This window comes from Sapajus apella, unplaced genomic scaffold, assembly GCF_009761245.1.
Source record: "Sapajus apella isolate SASKATOON/1434 unplaced genomic scaffold, GSC_monkey_1.0 scaffold25, whole genome shotgun sequence".
NCBI classification, from domain to species: domain Eukaryota; kingdom Metazoa; phylum Chordata; class Mammalia; order Primates; family Cebidae; genus Sapajus; species Sapajus apella.
In genome coordinates this window covers 26058639-26078455 of record NW_022436965.1, presented here as the reverse complement: position 1 = coordinate 26078455, position 19817 = coordinate 26058639, and the positions used below count along the sequence as shown (strand labels likewise).

General features: G+C 39.1%; 1 protein-coding gene across 8 annotated transcripts in view; it reads left to right on the top strand.

The window, feature by feature from the left end:
• Positions 1-15362, top strand: part of UAP1 (UDP-N-acetylglucosamine pyrophosphorylase 1) — a 36118-nt gene extending 20756 nt beyond the window's left edge. For 4 of the 8 annotated variants that reach the window (XM_032291564.1, XM_032291567.1, XM_032291566.1 and 1 more), the window contains 6 exons: positions 4324-4517; positions 5809-5949; positions 7232-7420; positions 8658-8708; positions 13358-13424; positions 14799-15362. In XM_032291564.1, the coding sequence (XP_032147455.1) occupies positions 4324-4517; positions 5809-5949; positions 7232-7420; positions 8658-8708; positions 13358-13424; positions 14799-14891 (735 nt within the window). In that variant the 3' untranslated portion in view covers positions 14892-15362. The remainder of the gene's footprint in view (positions 1-4323; positions 4518-5808; positions 5950-7231; positions 7421-8657; positions 8709-13357; positions 13425-14798) is intronic. The other 4 variants (XM_032291570.1, XM_032291569.1, XM_032291568.1 and 1 more) reach the window with 3 other exon arrangements.
• The last annotated feature ends 4455 nt before the right edge of the window (positions 15363-19817 follow it).

Genomic DNA, 19817 nt, shown 5'->3' with positions numbered 1-19817 from the left:
GGGATGCAAAGGGAAGAATTTTCTGCCAAAAGCAATAATCATTTAGGCTTCTGACAAAAACAAATTAGATTTCAAATTATTTTGAAATGTCTGGATTTAAAAAGATCTGCCAAGTAAGTTATTTCTCTCAAAGTTAATCTGGAAATTTTATGCAAAGTCACATCTAGAAGCTGAAGTCTTAAATTTGCCAATGTAAGTTTTGAAAGATTAAGCTGATAGACCTAATAAGCCTCCTCTGGACTCTGAAAATAAGAGTTGGTTCATTTATTTAAGACTTCTGTCTGTTCTAGTACTCTGTGAGTATCTGAACTGAATTTTTTTTTTTTTTTTTTTTTTTTTTTGAGCCAGTGTCTTACTCTGTCATCTAGGCTGGGGTGCAGTGGCAGGATCTGCACTCAGGCTCACCACAACCTCTGCCTCTTGGGTTGAAGTGATTCTCTTGCCTCACCTCAGTAGCTGGGATTATAGGCACATGCTACCACACTAGCTAATTTTTATATATTTAATAGAGATGGGGTTTCACCATGTTGGCCAGGCTGATGTCGAACTCCTGACCGCATGACCTTCCAAAGTTCTGGGATTACAGATGTGAGCCATGTGCCTGGCCCTGAACTATATTTTTAATAGCTACTAAAGTATAATAGAAACATAGTATATTGGATAATAAGAAGCATACTAAGCTTTAATTAAACAAAACAGAACAGTATATTTCTGATTTGTTCCACTTAGTGTCACTCTTTTTTTCTGAAATAGAAACTTAAATTTTTCTTCTGTGAGTTTCAGCACCAATTTTAACTTTATGCAATCAGAGAATGTTCAACCTGGAAGGGACTTCAGAGATCATCTTGTCAAACCCTTTAATCTCAGAAATGAGAACTCTGACTTCTAGTACTTACTACTTACTTAATTAATGAGACAGGGTCTAGCTCTGTTGCCCAGCCTGGAGTGCAGTGATGTGATCTTGGCTCACTGCAACTTCTGCCTCCAGGCTCAAGTAGTTCTCCTGCCTCAGCCTCCCGAGTAGCTGGTACCACAGGGATGCACCACCGCACCTCGCTATTTTTTTGGGTCTTTTTCTATTTTCAGTATTTTCACTGTGTTGCCCAGGCTGGTCTTGAACTTCTGACCTCAAGTGATCTGCCTGCTTCAGCCTCCCAAAGTGCTGGGATTACGGGCTTGAGCCACTGTACTAGGCCAGAGTTCTAGTACTTTTTAAGAGCCAGGCTTAAGGTTCTTCATCACATTAGCAGAACCAGGATTAGAATTCATGTTTCCCAACTTCTGAGTCTTGTATAATATTACATTATAGAACCATACTCTTTAGGTTAGTTTTTGCTGACAGCTCAAAAATCTTTATTTTTTTGAGACGGAATCTCAACTCTTGTTGCCTGGGCTGGAGTGCAGTGGCGTGATCTCAGCTCACAGCAACCTCTGCCTTCTGGGTTCAAGCAATTCCCCTGCCTCAGCCTCCTGAGTAGCTGAGATTACAGGCGCCCACCGCTATACTCAGCTAATTTTTTCTGTTTTTAGTAGAGATGGAGTTTCACCATTTGTCCAGGCTGGTCTCAAACTCCTGACCTCATGATTCTCCCACCTCGGCCTTCCAAAGTACTGGGATTACAGGTGTGAGCCATCATGCCTGGCGGCAGCTCAAAAATCTTTAAATTGGTGTGCTAAGTTTTGTTGACTACACTAATTAGGCAAAGATGTCACTCCCTTCCATTACGTGTGGGCTTTATAGGATAAATCCAGACTCAGTCTTCCTTGCAAACTCACTCACTGTTTAGTCCTGTATTTGGCATGCAGTGTAGTAGTCACTCAGTGAATGAATAAGTAAATATTCAGATGGAACCAAAATATGACTAGACTGGCATATATTGAAGTCCTTTAGAAATGTTAGAAGCTGTTTATGTAATTGTACCCCCTTTTAAAAGAAAATCAAAGTACTAAAATATATATTTTAAAACACCTGAATTAGGGGATGATTCATACTGTGATAGTAGAATTCTTTGCAGTACTTTATTTTTATTTTATTTATTTTGAGACAGGGTCTCACTCTGTCACCCAGGCTGGAGTGCAGTAGCACGATCATGGTTTCACTGCAGCCTCGACCTGCTGGGTTCAGGTGATCCTCTCACCTCAGCTTCCTGAGTAGCTGGGACTACAGGCACCTGCCACCACACCTGGCTAATTTTTTGTATTTTTAGTAAAGATGAGATTTCACCCTGTTAGCCAGGATGGTCTTGATCTTCTGACCTCGTGATCCACCTGCGTTGGCCTCCCAAAGTGCTGGGATTACAGGTGTGAGCCACCACATCCAGCCATGCGTATTTTTATTTTTGTGGCCGGTTCGGAGTAGGAGTATATAGCAGTGATTGGAAAATAAACCTGTGTGCATTAAAAAAAAATGAGAAGGCTGGACGAGATGGCTCACTCCTGTAATCTCAGCACTTTGGGAGGCCGAGGCAAGCAGATCACGAGGTCAGAAGATCAAGACCATCCTGGTAGTATGGTCTGTAGTCCCAGCTACTCAGGAGGCTGAGGCAGGAGATTCGCTTGAACCTGGGAGGTGGAGGTTGCAGTGAGCCAAGATTGTGCCACTGCACTCTAGCCTGGGCGGCAGAGTGAGACTCTGTCTCAAAAAAAAAAAAAAAAAAAAAAAAAAGCGGGGGTGGAATAGGTAGAATACATGAAGTAAGAGTTAGTGGGTGGTAATGGGTTGTTATATAAGAATTGTAAGTAGGCCCATGATTGGTATAAATCATTTTACTACATAATGTTCCCTTTCAGTTTAATCTAATTCCTTGGTAGAAAGTTTCTTTTCATTAAGAACTGCGTTCCTTTCAGGATGGCAAACAGTGAACCACACAGCAGGCTTACTTATCCAGCGGTCCTGCCTCACTAGCTAGACTCAGTGCCTATATCTCTAATTGCTGTGTAAATGAAGTTCTCAATAGTGCCTTTAGTTTTCCGGATGAGACTGCTGCTGACTCTATTTGTTTTAAGAAATTTATTGAAGAAAAGTTTTAACTTTATTAATATAATTTCATGTTTACTTAGGATAGACTTGTCAAATTGGGGCAGAGTTTAAAAAATATTTTGAAGCATGCTGAATTGATAATTGGACAGGGCAAACAAAACAATACCTTCAAATAGGTATGTATTTTTGAGACAGTCTTACTCTGTTGCCCAGGCTCAAGTGGAGTGCAGTGGTGCAATCACATTTCACTGTAGCCTCAACCTCCCCAGACTCAGGTGCTCCTCTTGCCTCAGCCTCCCTAGTAGCTGAGACAGCAGTGTGCTACCATGCCTGGCTAATTTTTATATTTTTTAAATAGACACCAGGGTTTCACCTTGTTTTCTAGGTTGACAAGTAGTTTTTGTTGTTTGATTCTTCGGTTGGATATTTATTTCATCCGAACTTTCATTTTATATTTATATTAGTGCATTGCATACAGTTCTTTTGTAATTTTCTTCTAAACACTTAAGTCAGTGATGTGTGGGATTAGGGTGGTAGCACACCAAAATCATCTGTGAGGTTTTCAAAAATTACATATTCTTACATTTTCCCTCTGATTTTAGTATACACTTTTTTTCTCAGCTCCCCTATCAGCCCAGAGCCATTGATACATTATCACATCACTGGTTTTCAAAATTGTTTTTATAAAGCATAGAATCACTTATTTCAAATAAAATTTAGTATGCAAAATAGATAAATATGGGTGGGTTTTCTGATTAACGTTGGAGTGGGATGCTAATGACCTACCTGCTCTAAACCCCTTTACCTTCTACTCAGGTCCCTGAAAAACAAGGAAAGTGCCATATTGACCAATGAAAAGTAAAGAAATGCTATTTTCAAATGAAATATTGGACAATAGAAAATGAGAGACAAAATGCTTAACTTAGTTGGTCTTTTGTCTTGTGAATCCCAGAGAAATTTCATTTTATTTATTCTCAAAGTAATTGAATGTGGTTAAGGATAAATTAAGTAAAAAATAGAAGATAAATGGGGGTTATAGACTCCTGATTTAATTATTCCCAGTTGAATGTGATTTACTCTGCGCTAAATATATGTATATGATGGAATTTCTAGTCCATGGTTTAGTTAGGTGATACGTAGGAAGGAAATTTACCTCATTTCCAGTTGGAAAGTGTCTGTCAAGGTATATAAAGATGGATAGTTGATTGTCTAAAGTTAAAGATTCTTCTTGGCTTAATACCTTTTAGCGTAAGCAAAGTTGTAAATGTGGCCTTTGACAATGGCAGATCTCCAAAGACACAATTAAATTTCTTCCTCCACTGTTGTCTTTCTTTGGTGGGCAGGTGGTAGAGAAAACGAACCCTACAGAACCAGTTGGAGTGGTTTGCCGAGTGGATGGAGTTTACCAGGTGGTCGAATATAGTGAGATTTCCCTGGCAACAGCTCAAAAACGAAGCTCAGATGGACGACTGCTGTTTAATGCGGGGAACATTGCCAACCATTTCTTCACTGTACCATTTCTGAGAGATGTTGTCAAGTATGGGCAAGATGGGGGTCTTTTAAAATTACAATCATTGTTAATCAGAAACTAAGATACTTCAGCGGCAGGCAGACACCCCAAGTCCATCTTTCCTGAGGATCGCTTATCAAATGGACATTTATCTTGTGTTGTTTTTAGTAAGATGTATCATAAAGTGGGAATTATCAGAGCCCATTCCCTACTGTATTAACAGTAGTCCAAAGCATTCCTCCCTTTCCTTCTCACCCTCCCACCCCTAACTATGTGCTACGTTCTGTTGAAGCAAAGAATAAAAAAATGAAACTTTCCTTACTACAACTGTGAGCTTTTTAAAAATACAGATGTTCACCCTGCAACAACTGAATTAGAATTTCAGAAGATGAGTTTGGGGCATCTGTATTTTTAAAAAGCTGCCTGCACAGTTCTAATTCAGCTGATTCCCAGGCTGGCGTTTAGAGACTAGTGTGCTAAAGAATAAAGAAAGAGAACTTGACACCTGCATGAAAATCAGCGGGTAGGGCTGCAAAGGATAAAGTAAGAGCTGTTTTATCCCACTATAGTTTTAAATGAAGGACATTCTCACTATCGGCTTCACTTAGGTTTTAGACATTCAAGATGACTGTCTCCTTTTTTTCTTTTTTGGAGACAGAGTTTTCCTCTTGTTGCCCAGGCTGGAGTGCAATGGTGCGATTTTGGCTCACTGAAACCTCCACCTCCCGAGTTCAAGCGATTCTTCTGTCTCAGCCTCCCGAGTAGCCGGGATTACCTTGCCCGGCTAATATTTTTGTGTTTTTAGTAGAGACAGGGTTTCACCATTTTGGCCAGGCTGATCTTGAACTCCTGACCTCAGATGATCCAGCTGCCTCGGCCTCCCAAAGTGCTGGGATTACAGGCATGAGCCACCGTGCCCAGCAACTGTCTACTTTTTAAAAAGTTAGTAAGCATTACTTTCAATATCAACTCCAGTTCCAAAATGTTTCCCATTCTACTATGTCATTTGTAGCTGTGTTATTGATTCATCCATAGTAACTTAATACATTTTTTCATGCACACATAATCAGTTTTAAGACATTTGTAATGCATACATACACAGTTTTAGTGGAGATCATTATTTGATTTTTTAAAAATATAAAGAGATGATTGAGGGAAAGACATTCATTTGCTATTTAAATATAAACTGAAACTTAAATGCTCTTCACTATGAAAATCTTAGTATTGGTTGTTGATGTATTTGCTCCTGAGTGTTATAAGATTTTCTGGCATTTTAAATCTGGAATGTGATTATATCTTTTTTCCTTTTACTTCCTAGTGTTTATGAACCTCAGTTGCAGCACCACGTGGCTCAAAAGAAGATTCCTTATGTGGATACCCGAGGACAGTTAATTAAGCCAGACAAACCCAATGGAATAAAGATGGAAAAATTTGTCTTTGACATCTTCCAGTTTGCAAAGTATGCTTTGAATAGTACCAGTAAGGTTAAATAAATGTCTTAAAATGCTGCTTTTCACTCTCTTAGGCATGAAACAGTTTTCAGGAAACATTTGATAGCACATATCTCACATGGCATTTTGATTGTGATGTAGTCTAGATTCATTAAGGTTCTCTAGAATAAAACCAGGGTGTGATCTGAGTTGCCTATTAGTACAACTTTTTTTTGGCTAGTTTCAACTAGTTTCTGGCTCTCCTATGAAGTTTTTTTTTTTTTTCTTCCCCATATATATATATATATATATATATATATAAAATGAGTTGGGGTCTTGCTATGTTGAGCAGGCACTTGTGATCTTCCTCAAGTGATCTTCCCATTTCGGCCTCCCAAAGTGCTGGGATTATAGGCATGAGCCACCATGCCCTGCCTTGCTCTCCTGTAAAGTTGTTACAGTCATTTATTTTGGATGAGAAACTAAAAAGGTTAAGATAAAGAATTGACCTGTTTTGTATTTAGGATATCTTCTTTCTGCCCTGTGAATAAATGTTTCAGTAAACATATTTTTAGATTATATAAAGATCACATTTGATATTGAGATGCTCGTTTCAGAATTTGACTAGTGCAAAAATGAGGAAGACAAATTAGCTGTATAAAATTAATGCGCAGTGGCTCAGGCCTGTAATCCCAGCACTTTGGGAGGCTGAGGCACGTGGATGACTTGAGGCCAGGAGTTTGAGATCAGCCTGGCCAACGTGGTGAAACCTCATTTCTACTAACAATACAAAATTAGCCAGGCATGGTGGTGCATGCCTGAAGACCAAACTACTCAGGAGGCTGAGGTGGGAGAATCACTTGAACCCAGGAGGCGGAGGTTGGAGTGAGTGAAGATTGCACCACTGCACTCCAGCCTGGGTGACAGTGTGAGACTTTGTCTCAAAAAAAAAAAATCATAAGTGAATAAATAAAATGAAATTTATCTTTCCGTTTCTAAATCATCTTTTTTGCCTATTTTTTTCTTCCAGAACAGATACTAATGTGATCTTTGTACATTAGGATTTCTAATCTTTCTGATTTAAGATGAAGTGTTCTATAGTTGAGGGGGGCAAGGATTTCTGATTTTGCATTGAAAAAGAAAATTTCAACTTTCTTTAGTCCAAGGATGAGCAATATTTTACTCATCATTTATTTGAAATTGGAATAGGAAAGCCTATTATTGAAGACCAAAGGCTTAGCTATGTTCAGGGGTTTAGAAGCTATTTATACAGTTTCATAATAAAGAAGTCTTTGTATGGTTTCACTCTAGGAAGTTTGTGGTATATGAAGTATTACGGGAAGATGAGTTTTCCCCACTAAAGAATGCTGACAGTCAGAATGGAAAAGACAATCCTACTACTGCAAGGCATGCTTTGATGTCCCTTCATCATTGCTGGGTCCTCAATGCAGGGGGCCACTTCATAGATGAAAATGGCTCTCGCCTTCCAGCAATTCCCCGGTAAGTCAATACCTTTTCTCTTTTGTGTAAATGCTTTATTGGACTTTCTCTCTCTCTCTCTCTCTCTCTGTCTGTATTCCTAGATCTTTTTTAAAAAGCAAAGTGTTGATGTGCGGACAGTTCCTGATGTGAAATAACAATAGCTTTGCCTATTATAAAAACAATGATAGTTTTACTTCCTTGTAAAGAGGAATCTTTTTTTTTTTTTTGAGACAGAGTTTTGTTCTTGTTGCCCAGGCTGGAGTGCAGTGGTGTGATCTCTACTCACTGCAACCTCCACCTCCCAGGTTCAAGATATTCTCTTGCTTCAGCCTTCTGAGTGGCTGGGATTACAGGCACGCATCACCATACCCAGCTAATTTTTGTATTTTTAGTAGAGATGGGGTTTCACCATATTGGCCAGGCTGGTTTCTAACTTCCTATCTTGTGATCTACCCGCCTTGGCCTCCCAAAGTGTTAGGATTACAGGCGTGAGCCACCCCGTCGTATAGTTAAAGCCAATCAGTATCACACTATACCACAGGGCAGGTCCCTCAGCCACAGAGGATTGGTTTTTGATGCCCATATATCTGTGGCCTCACTACTGTTTTTTTTTTTTTTTTTTTTTTTTTGAGATAGAGTCCGCTCTGTCACCATGCCAGATTGCAGTGGTACGATCTCCGCTCACTACAACCTCTGCCTCCCGGGTTCAAGCAATTTTCCTGACCAGCCTGGCCAACATGGTGAAACCCTGTCTCTACCAAATATACAAAATTAGCTGGGCCTGGTGGTGCATGCCTGTAGTTCCAGCTACTTGGGAGGCTGAGGCAGGAGAATCGTTTGAACCCGGGAGGCAGAGGTTGCAGTGAGCCCAGATTGTACCACTTCATTCTAGCCTGGGTGACCGAGTGAGACTCGGTCTCAAGAAAAAATAATAAAATATTAGAATACTGAACATTGGAAGTTACTGGTACATAACTGGTTTTATAAGAAGCAGCTGTGGTAGCCTTCGTCTCCCAGTCCAGAGCCACTTTTGGGCTCTGTATTGTCAACAGGCTTGCTCTTGGCATGTCACATTGTCCTCATGTTTCATCTTTGGCCATTGAGGTTTTTTCCCCCCACCCTTTTGGTTTCTTGGGACAAATTTATGATTTACCATAAACACATGCCATTCAATCAAGTATATTTTGCAACTCCATTTCATTGTTATTGTTTGATTTGCTTCCATTCCCATTAATGCTTATTTATTCCCACATAGCAGTGCTACAAATGGGAAGTCAGAGACCATCACAGCTGATGTCAATCACAAGTAAATATACCAGCCTGCCTATAGTGCATGGTGATGGGGCTGTGCTTCCCTCCATACTAACTGGCATTGTAGTTTAGTGCTCTGCCTTTTGGGGGTCTGGAGGGAGGATGGTTGAAGCTTTGATGTGGGTGCACTGCTTACTTGGTGGCAGGTATCTCTCTGGATGACACTAACTCAGAATCTTGTTGCATGCTGGAAATGGGGAGCATGCTTCACTGAAGAATCTCACCACAGATGTTGGAGGTGGAACTGACAAATTTACAGGTGATAGATAAGATCCAGAGCAGGTTACAGGCCAGGGAGAACACATTTTGCACCTTTAGCATAATCTTAGACAGGATTAAAAATACCATTCTGAAGATGTGTCTTGTGGAATTGTGTATATGCTCTCAGTATAAAGGCTGATTGTTCCTGTCATATTTGATGACCCTTCATGTGGAGAAAACTGTTCTCTTGATTTATTCTCACACTAATAGCTCTCCTTTTTGGTCGCTGCATTAATTTTAGTCAATTGCTTCTAAAGAATCTTTTTGTTTTAATGGCAGATCATTTTTAGTTAGAAGTAACACATATCCTCTCCCATCTGGGTACTGACAGAGTTTGGAAAAGCCATTATCTTTATAGCTTAAGAGACAGCTGGATCTTATTGTTACACTTTGAAAGTTAAAGTTTTTAAGTTGGGTGCGGTGGCCTGTAATCCCAGCACTTTGAGAGGCCAAGGTGGGCAGATTACCTGAGGTCAGGAGTTCAAGACCAGCCTGGCAAACATGGTGAAACCTCATCTCTACTAAAAATACAAAACTTAGCCGGTGTGGTGGTGTATGCCTATAATCCCAGCTACTCAGGAGGCTGAGGCTGAGAATCACTTGAACCTGGAAGGCCAAGGTTGCAGTGAGCTGAGATTTCACCACTGCACCTCAGCCTGGGTGACAGAGCAAGACTCCATATAAAGAAAAAAAAAGTTAAGGTTTTTAAGATAATTTGGGAAATATATATAGGTCAAAGATGGAAGTTATCTCAGAAATAGAGTAGCACTGATATCAAGGTCACTCACGTGCTTTTACCTGTGTGTGCCATTCCTCTGCCCAGACAAATTCCTGTGAGTGTCAGTGTTTCTGGGATGTGACTCTGTAAACAAGGAAATGGACTCAAAGATCAGATCAGCCTATTATAGGTGCTGGAGATCAGTGGTCCCCAACCTATTTTGGCACCAGGGACTGGTGGAAGACAATTTGTGGAAGATAATTTTTCCATGGACTTAGGAGTGGTTTCAGGATGATTCAAGCACGTTACATTGATAGTATACTTTATTTCCATTATCATTACATTGTAATGAAATAATTATACAACTCACTATAATGTAGAATCTGAGAGCCCTGAGCTTGTTTTTCTGCAGCTAGATGGTACCATTTGGGGGTGATGGGAGACAGTGACAGATCATTAGGCATTAGATTATCATAAGGAGCATGCAGCCTAGATCTCTTACGTGGGCAGTTCACAATAGTGTTCACATTTTTACGGGAATCTAATGCGGCCACTGATCTGACAGGAGGTGGAGCTCACGCGGTAATGTGAGCGATGGGAGCAGCTGTAAATACAGATGAAGCTTTACTCACTTGCCCACTGCTCATCTGCTGTGTGGCCCAGGTCCTAACAGGCCACAGAGTAGTACTGGTCCATGGCCCAGGAGTTGGAGACTGCTGCCATAGATGACTATTGTCCCTCATGTCTTGGGAACTGGGATGCAGAGCCCTTTGTCACTTCCTGTCTCATCCACCATTTTTAATATATGGAAGCAAGCTGCTTTTATAATTTAAGAAATGAAACTTTGACTAAATTTCTTTGTCATTGAACCATAGCTTTTAACCTAACAGTGAAATAGTTTCTTAATTATGTAACTGAAGACAGCATCTAGCTATTTTAGTTAAGATACAAAAAACTTTAAACATTATTTAGTTCTTACTCTTTTATTTAATACCCTCCCCACCAATGTACTTCGTTTTAGGCATTTGTAGAATAATTAAAGTGAAATCAAAGTTTGGCTTTCAATGATACAGTGCACTGAAAAATAGTCCCTGCATAATCCTTAGCAGCAAAGGATGACCTCAGACAGTTGAAGAAGATCATGTAATAGTGAGAGATGAAAAGGAAGTATATTGTGTAAAAGAGGGAAGACACAGCTGGGAGATATTCTGAAAGAATGGAAACAATGATGCTGAGTTTTGGCTCAATGTTATTTTTATTTCTCACCTTAATGCTTACTGAATAGTGTTAGCTACCAAAAGGATGCATGGCTAAAGAATTGGGGGGGCAGTAGGTTTATTGGGCTAATTTGCCTATATCCTGAGATTTTACATCCGATGATGGTAGCTTCTGGTTTCCCTCCTTCAGGGCATCCAATTTTGTTTACTAAAGTTGACTCCTTAGTTTCTTGCGGTATCTTTGTGGTAATAGAATGGAAGTTATATATTCAGGCCAGCTATATATATGTGTTCCTTGGGTTCACAGCCACCTTCTGTTCCTGCTACACTGAATCCTTCAGGGGTTTAGGTGGGACTGGGCTATATACTTCTTATTAATGGGGTGGGTCGTCACTTTTTTCTTTTTTTTTTTTCCTTGGCATGCCTACTCAAAACTCATTTGGTTCTGTATGACTTTGAGTTGCCCCAGAATGTCTGGACCAGACCACTTGAGCTTTTGTGGTAGAATCTGGCACGTATGTAGAGAGGTGTGTGCCCTGCCCATGCATCCTCTTTTTACTTCATTAGTTTGTCATCTTTCTATTTTCATAGTTTTATTTGTTTAAACAGCAAGCATTGGTAGGCCTGCTCATAGGTTTATAGGTGCTATTAGTATCCTAGGTGCTGAAGTATCTTATACAAGAGAAATAAGTCACTTCTTACAGCCTATTGGGACGTTCAAGATGCATGTACATAAAAGAAAAGTAACATTTTCAGGCAGTATGCGATTATGTGCTAAATGTGTGCTATAGCAATAATTACTGTAGGAGGCAGTGACATAGTAGATGTCTAATACATTTATTTATTAATTTTTATTATTTTTGAGATGATGTCTCGCTCTGTCGCCCAGGCTGGAGTACAGTGGCACAATCTCAGTTTATTGCAACCTCTGCCTCCTAGGCCCAAGCAATTCTCATGCCTCAGCTGGGATTACAGGTGCTTGCCTCCACGCCTAGCTAATTTTTTGTATTGTTAGTAGAGATGGGATTTCACCATGTTGGCCAGGCTGGTCTCAAACTCCTGATCTCAAGTGATCTGCCTATCTGGGCCTCCCAAAGTGCTGGGATTACAGGCGTGAGCCACTGTGCCCAGCCACATTTATTTTTTATATGAATAAATGGATGGAGACAATCACTGTGAAATCTAGTGGCCAAGAGAAGATTGGGGCTTGAGTTAAATCTTGGAGGATAGGTATGGTTTTTACGGTCAAAAGGACCATAGTTGAGAATGACTTGGAATAATCCAAAGAGTATGACTGGTCTGATTCGAGTCAACAGTCTCGGGATAAGTAAGTTGAAGTAGGATAGAGAGTGCTTTGAATGCTAGAGAACCCTTGAACTGTAGCTAAACTCAGAAGCCCTTTGATTTTGATTCCACCAAAGGTTGAGACTATGTACTTGGAGAAAGCAAAGAAGAGCTGTGGTTTGACAAGAAACTAATTTTTTGTGTGTCCTGTGTCTTATTGGTAAGATTCTTGAAGTGGCAGATAACACAGAAGTCTAATGATTGCAAATGCATTGACTATTGTCTTTTGTGTTAGATAACTTAGAAATTAGAATTGCCATAAATGTCAGGTTGTGACCTAGATGAAGCAAATAGTGACTTTGGCCTTGGCTTTGCTTGTGTGCATTCTGTCTTGGCTCTTTAAAAAAGGACTTTTGGTAACAGAGAAGTACTTTGAAACATATTGAATAAATCAGCTCAACTAATCTAGGATGTTTGGGTTGTACAGAAAAACATGTACTGGGAAATAATTTAACTGTCCAATAGCACTTTCTGCAGTGAAGGAAATGTTGTGTATCTTTGTTGTCCAGTTTTGTAGTCATTGGCCATTCATGGCTTCTGAACACTTGAAATGTGATTATTATGTCTGTGAAACTGAATTTTAAATTTTAAATTAATTTTAAAAATTTTAATTAATTTATGTTTAAGTAGCCCCATGTACCTACTGGATTCTGTATTGGATAGCACAGCTTTAGAATGTTTGTCAGCATTAATAGTACCAAGGTAGTGGTGAGGATTAAAATGCAATATGAAGGCTTCAGAGCACTTTGCAATGGGCTTGGCATGTATTATATACCTAGTAAGTAGTCGCCTTTTTATCAAATTGAAACTTGGAAATGGTAAAAAATGAGATGTATGTAAGGGGACATTGTGTAAAAACTAGTGAAGTGCTGTAAAGAGCTACCTGTAATTATTGGCACTTGCCCCAAATAGTGTCTTTCTGACCATGAATTTCATGTTAACTTAATCATCAGGGAATTTAATGATCATCAGGGTAGTATCTATTCCGTTTGTTTAGAAAAATTCTGTTATCTGAAAGCTTCTCAGAGGAAAGTTATGGTTTGTACTTTCGCTCTGGCAAGTAACATGGGAAGCCTAACGTTTAACACATGTTTTTTTTCTTAGCTTGAAGGATGCCAATGATGTACCAATCCAGTGTGAAATCTCTCCTCTTATCTCCTATGCTGGAGAAGTAAGTCTGCTTTACTTTTTCCTCTCTTCTTTTACAAAGCTTGCTATATTTCAAAATAACAAAAAAGTGGATTTTAAATCTTCTCACCACAAAGAAGGGTATTTGAGGTGATAGATATGTTAATTGGCCTCATTTGATTATTCCGCAGTATATGCATGCATCAGATCATCACATTGCACCTCAAAAATATATACAATTATTGTTAGTTAAAAACGAAATAAGGCTGGGCACAGTGGGAAGGCCGAGACAAGAGGATTGCTGGAGCTCAGGAGCTGGAGACACCAGCTTGGGCAACATAGTGAGACCTTGTCTTTATAAAGAAAAAATATTACCAAAAAAAAAAAAATTGAAATAAAACTTTTTATAAAAGCAGGAGTCTGGCATTGTTTTATATTTAAGTAGGGGTGACCTTAGAGAAGGTGCAGTGTTTTCTGATGGTCTTGTGCTGAGGAGCTTTGCTGGTAACAAATTGAGAAGCTGCATTTGTTCTCAATTCTTCTCTTTGAGAATTCCTGTTACGGCCTGCATCTATCCCACATAGTGTTAGTTGCCATTAACAGTCCATTTTACCTACTCATTGAAATGCAATAGACTTTTGTAAAATATATAATCAGGCTTGTTTTTAGATAAATCATCTGGCTTTTTAAAATGCAATGTAACTTTTCTTTCAAGGAGTCTACTTTGTTTATATACCTAGTACTGTCACTTTTAAGATTTGTGGATTTAGAGGTCCCTACTCTTTTAATTATATAATATTTTTTCTGGAGATCTTTGTATTGCTTTGCTGTAGCATTACAGACAGCTTTCTTGCTTAGAAAGCTTATTGGCTGCTTGCAGTGGCTTATGCCTGTAATACCAGCACTTTGGGAGGCCAAGGCGGGTGGATTATTTGAGGTCAAGATTTTGAGATCAGCCTGGCCAATATAAGGAAACCCTGTCTTTATTTAAAAATGCAAAAAATTAGCCAGGTGTGGCGGCAGGCGCCTGTAGTCTCACCTACTCAGGAGGCTGAGGCACGAGAATTGCTTGAACCTGGGAGGTGGAGGCTGCAGTCAGCAGAGGGGTGAGACTCCTCTGTCTCAAAAAAAAAGTTAACTCTATTGAGTGATGATTATAGGAAAAATGATTATCATCCTATTAACTGTAAAAATGATAATTAGAATAATTTTCTTTTTGTATTTTTGTTTTATGCTTTTACAGATCCGTCATTAAGTCTAGTCTAAAATGTATATTAAATAGATTTTTGACTTTTAAATTCTGCATCTCAACCTCTGTTGTAATTTGTGCTTTAAATCATCATTATAGCCTCTAAGTCCAGCATTGCATGACAAGTGCAAATTTTCTAATCGTGTTTCATTTCAATCCTCTTTTTAGGGATTAGAAAGTTATGTGGCAGATAAAGAATTCCATGCACCTCTAATCATCGATGAGAATGGAGTTCATGAGCTGGTGAAAAATGGTATTTGAACAAGATACCAAGTTTTACCACAATAGGAATAGCTTTTATTTTTGATAGACTGACTGTGAACTTACAAGACCGCCTGGATGACTCCAGTTTAAATATCCACAGGGTTTTATTTTGCTTGTTGAACTCTTACAGCTATTGCAAACTTCCCAAGATCCAGATGACTGAACTTCAGATAGCATTTTAATGATTCCTAACTCATTGAAGGTCTTATTTATATAATCTTTCTCCAAGCCAAGGAAACCATTGACCATCCAGGAAATTTCCTACAGCTGAACTGTAGTCAGAACATTCAACATCACTTTACTTGGAGCCGGAAGCATTTGTTTTTGAAGTTGTACATAGTAATAATATGTCATTGTACATGTTGAAAGGTTTCTATGGTACTAAAAGTTTGTTTTATTTTATCAAATATTAAGCTTTTTTAAGAAAATAATTGAACAGTGAAATAAATGTATCTTCTTGTCTCTGGAGTGTCATTTGTACCTTGAAGAAATTATTTTATTGAGAAAATATGAAAGTTGGGAGAAACTTTAAGATAGTGCATAAAAACAAATTGATGCTTCACTGAGGTTGCAGAGTCACATAGAACTTCTTTGAGTGAGTATCTAACTTTGGGCTTTATCTTATCACTTTATAATAGTAGCTTTCATCCAGAGATTATTTTGTCCCCCTCCCAAACGGACATTTGCAATGGCTGGAGATATTTTTGGTTGTGACAAGTGGGGAGGTGAAATGGTACTACAGGCATCTAATAGGGACTAGGGATGTCACTAAACATCCTCCAATGCACAGGACAATCTCCTACAACAAAGAATTATCTGGCCTAAAGTGTCAATGGTGTCAAGGTCGAGAAACCTTGTTTTCAAGTTTTTATTTACTCTGTTTTGCCCAAATATTTAGTGGCACATAGGAATTCAAAAGAATATAGTTTCTGAATTTTCTCTGGCAGGCTCTTCCAGTTTGTTGTTGTTTTTTAGAGGATTAAAAGAAAAAGGTGGTTCTTTAAATATGGGCCATAGATCATTGGTCATTAGTAAGGGTTCTCTGTGTTTAAAATGCTGTTTGCATGAAAAGACTGAGCTTTATAAATGCATCTTAAATAACATTTAAGTATTGACCAAAAGTATTAAAATGAACATCTGGATAAATGAAAGATTGTAAAAGTTATACCTAGAAAAGAGATGAGTAAATTTTATTTTCCACTAACAAGTTGTCACAAGATAGGATGTCATAGGGTGGGTCTTTTGTTTAAGGATCACTTTTTTTTTTTTTTGAAGAGCATGTGATGTTGATATCCATCGATCTATCTAAATTTTTTTTGTGCTAAGGCCTAAATACTTCATTTAGCATATTTTCTGTTTTATTTCAATAACAGCTCAATGTTGCTATTGTTATCTATTCGTTTTCAAAAAGATTTGTGAAGATTGACTCCTCATTGAAATGATCTCCAAATGGGTTGTGAGAATGGAGTTGTAGAATTTTTAGCTCTCAAATGCCAAAAACTGGTGCTAATGATGTGATTCGTTTCTTTTTTTCTTGAGCCTTGCTATTTCTTCTTCCCCTATTTTAAGAACACACTAATGATGCTAGGAAAAGGGAAGAATGGAAGCCTGGGACTGTTGTAGTGGTTTTATTGGAGAGGAGCGATGGCTGGGGAACATTGGGTGTTCAGAACAAAGTCTGAGCCAGGCGCAGTCGCTCACGTCTGTAATCCCAGCACTTTGGGAGCCTGAGGTGGTTGGATCATGAGGTCAGGAGTTCAAGACCAGACTGGCTAATATGGTGAAACCCCATCACCACTAAGATTACAAAAACTATCTGGGCATGGTGGCATGCGCTTATAGTCCCAGCTACTTGGGAGGCTGAAGCAGGAGAATCGCTTGAACCCAAGGTGGAAGTTGCAGTGAGCTGAGATTGCACCATTGCCCTCCAGCCTGGGCAATAGAGGGAGACTCCATCTCAAAAAAAAAAAAAAAAAAAAAGGAACAAAGTCTGAGAGCCTCTGAGCCATGAAATGATAAGGTAGCATTATGTATCTTTATGAGTCCTTGTTAGATAATTGTTATAATTCAGAAAATACAAAATTGGGTAAAATGTTTATGAAAATAAAAGCTAGAATAATGTGGCAGTAATGGTGGAGAATTTATTTGAGAGTTGATAGTCACTTTGAGTCTGGTTAGATTCCACCAGCTGTGATTTAGGAACTTTTTTGATAGTCACAAAGGAACATATAAGCCCAATGAATGTGTTACTTGAATATTTGATTTTTGTTCAATTTCTCTCTTGCCTCTCAAATTTGATCCAGTTTTGATGTCCACAAAGGAATTATTAGTGATACCTATTGGAAGATAAAGAAAAATTCAGTTTTCAACTTCTACCTCTTCTATTCCTAGAAGTTTTGATTTTTATTGGTAATTTTGATTTTATTTAGAATCCCAGCTTACTGTTGCTAGCATTTCCTCTTTATTCATCATAGTACAGTCATATGTCAGTTATCTGGGTAAAAAGAGGCAAGGAAAAGCATGCATATGCTACAAGAGTGACTAAAACACAAATCATTCAGTTGGCTTGGAAATCTGTTTTTTTATTGACCAATGTGGATGTTTTTGCAATTCATGGTCTTACTTTCAGCCCTGCTTTAGGAAATACATATTGGGAAGTGATAGATTAATGAGCCAGTGAGGACTGAGTCCTTATCACATGGCCAGCAGTATTAGTTGGGATATAAAAAGTATAACACAGAGACTTGTCCTTAAAAAACTTACATTCTGGTTACAGGGACAAAATTAACCCATGTAACAATGAAAAGATAGAAGAGTTAAACAAAGACAATCATAAATTGGAGTTTAGCATGTCCTCATCGAAGGATCCCATTGTATTAGGGTTCTCCAGAAAAACAGAACTGATAGGATATTCAAAGTTATGGCAAAAACTGCAATTACTTTTGCATCAACTGAAATATATAGAGAAAGATTTATTTATTTATTTTTTTTCTTTTCTTTTTTTTTTTTTTTTTTTGAGACGGAGTTTCGCTCTTGCTACCCAGGCTGGAGTGCAATGGCGCGATCTCGGCTCACTGCAATCTCCGCCTCCCCAGTTCAAACAATTCTCCTGCCGCAGCCTTCCGAGTAGCTGAGATTACGGGCGCGGGCCACCATGCCTGGCTCATTTTTTGTATTTTTAGTAGAGACGGGGTTTCACCATGCTGGCTAAGCTGGTCGTGAACTCCTGACCTCGTGATCTACCCGCCTCGGCCTCCCAAAGTGCTGGGATTACAAGCGTGAGCCACCACGCCCAGCAGAAAGATTTATTACAAGGAATTGGCTCGTGATCATGGAGGCTAAGTCCCGTGATCTGCCCTCTGCAAGCTGGTGCTGTGGTTCAGTCCAAACCGGAAGGCCTGAGAGCCAGGGGAGCCAATGGTGTAAATTGTAGTCTGAGTCTGACGGCTGGAGAACCAGGAGTGCAGATGTCCAGCGGCAGGAGAAGATGGATGTCCCATCTCAGGTAAAGCCAGTTCACCCTTCCTCTGCCCTTTTGTTTTATTCAGGCCCTCAATGTATTGGATGCTGCCCGCCCACACTGATGAGGGCAATCTTCTTTACTCAGTCTCCTGATTCAAATGTTAATATTTTCTAGAAACACACTCAAAGACACATAGGAATAATGTTTTACCAGCTATCTGGGCATCTCTTCGTCAAGTTGACACATAAAATTAACTATCACACCCATCATTTTAAGAGTAGAGCTACTCTCTTCTCAAATGGGTTAGATGTCTATAAGTACTAACAAGAAAATGTACCTTAATAATTCTAACATGTATTATGAAAAGTCGGTGTGATTTTTAGTAATTAGAACCGTGTTTTTCTCATAGTAGGCACTCAGACATTTTAATTAGGATTTATTGGATTTAATTACCTTTTTTCTTTTTTCCTTTTTTTTGAGATGGAGTTTCACTCTTGTTGCCAAGGCTGGAGTGCAATGACATGATCTCAGCTCTCTGTAACCTCTGCCTCCTGGGTTGAAGTGATTCTGCTGTCTCAGCCTCCTGAGTAGCTGGGATTACAAGCGCTTGCCACCATGCCCGGCTAATTTTTGTATTTTTAGTAGAGACGGGGTTTCACCGTGTTGGCCAGGCTGGTTTTGACCTCAGGTGATCCGCCTGCCTCGGCTTCCCAAAGTGCTGGGATTACAGGTGTGAGCCACCATGCCCAGCCCAATTTAATTACCTTTAAGTGGAAATGTGTGTTGTGGTTTAGAAGTGGATAATGAAAGGAAGATTTATAATTATTTTGGGGAGAAAAGGGGGTTTCTTAACTGCATCAAGTTGCTAGGTGATTAATGCCCAAAATATGGGTCTAATTGGGAAATCTATAACTGATTTTCTAAGTGTGGTCCTCTGACCGGGCACATCAGCATCACCTGGAAACTTGTTAGAAATGCAGATTCTCAGAATTACTACATTATGCATTTGGGGGTGTGGCCCAGAAATGAGTGTTTTAACAAGCTGGGTGATTTTGGTGTACATTAAGGTTTGAGACTGATCACTGTAAGGGAATTTGGGGAGGCTGACCAAAGGTTAAGGGATGTTCCTGTGTTGATCTGTTTAAGATAATGGCCTCCAGCTGTATCCATGTTACTGCCAAGGACATGATTTTATTCTTTTTTATGGCTGCATAGTATTCCATGGTGTAGATGTTTCACATTTTCTTTGTCCAGTCCACCTTTGATGGGCAACTAGCTTGATTCCATGTCTTTGCTATTGTGAATAGTGCTGTGATGAACAAGTGCATGTATCCCTTTGGTAGAACAATTTATATTTTTAGATATACACACAGTAATGGGATTGTTGGAGCAAATGTCACATGTTTTCACTTTTAAGTGGAAGCTAAAGATTGGGTAGTCATGAACATAGAGATACCAAC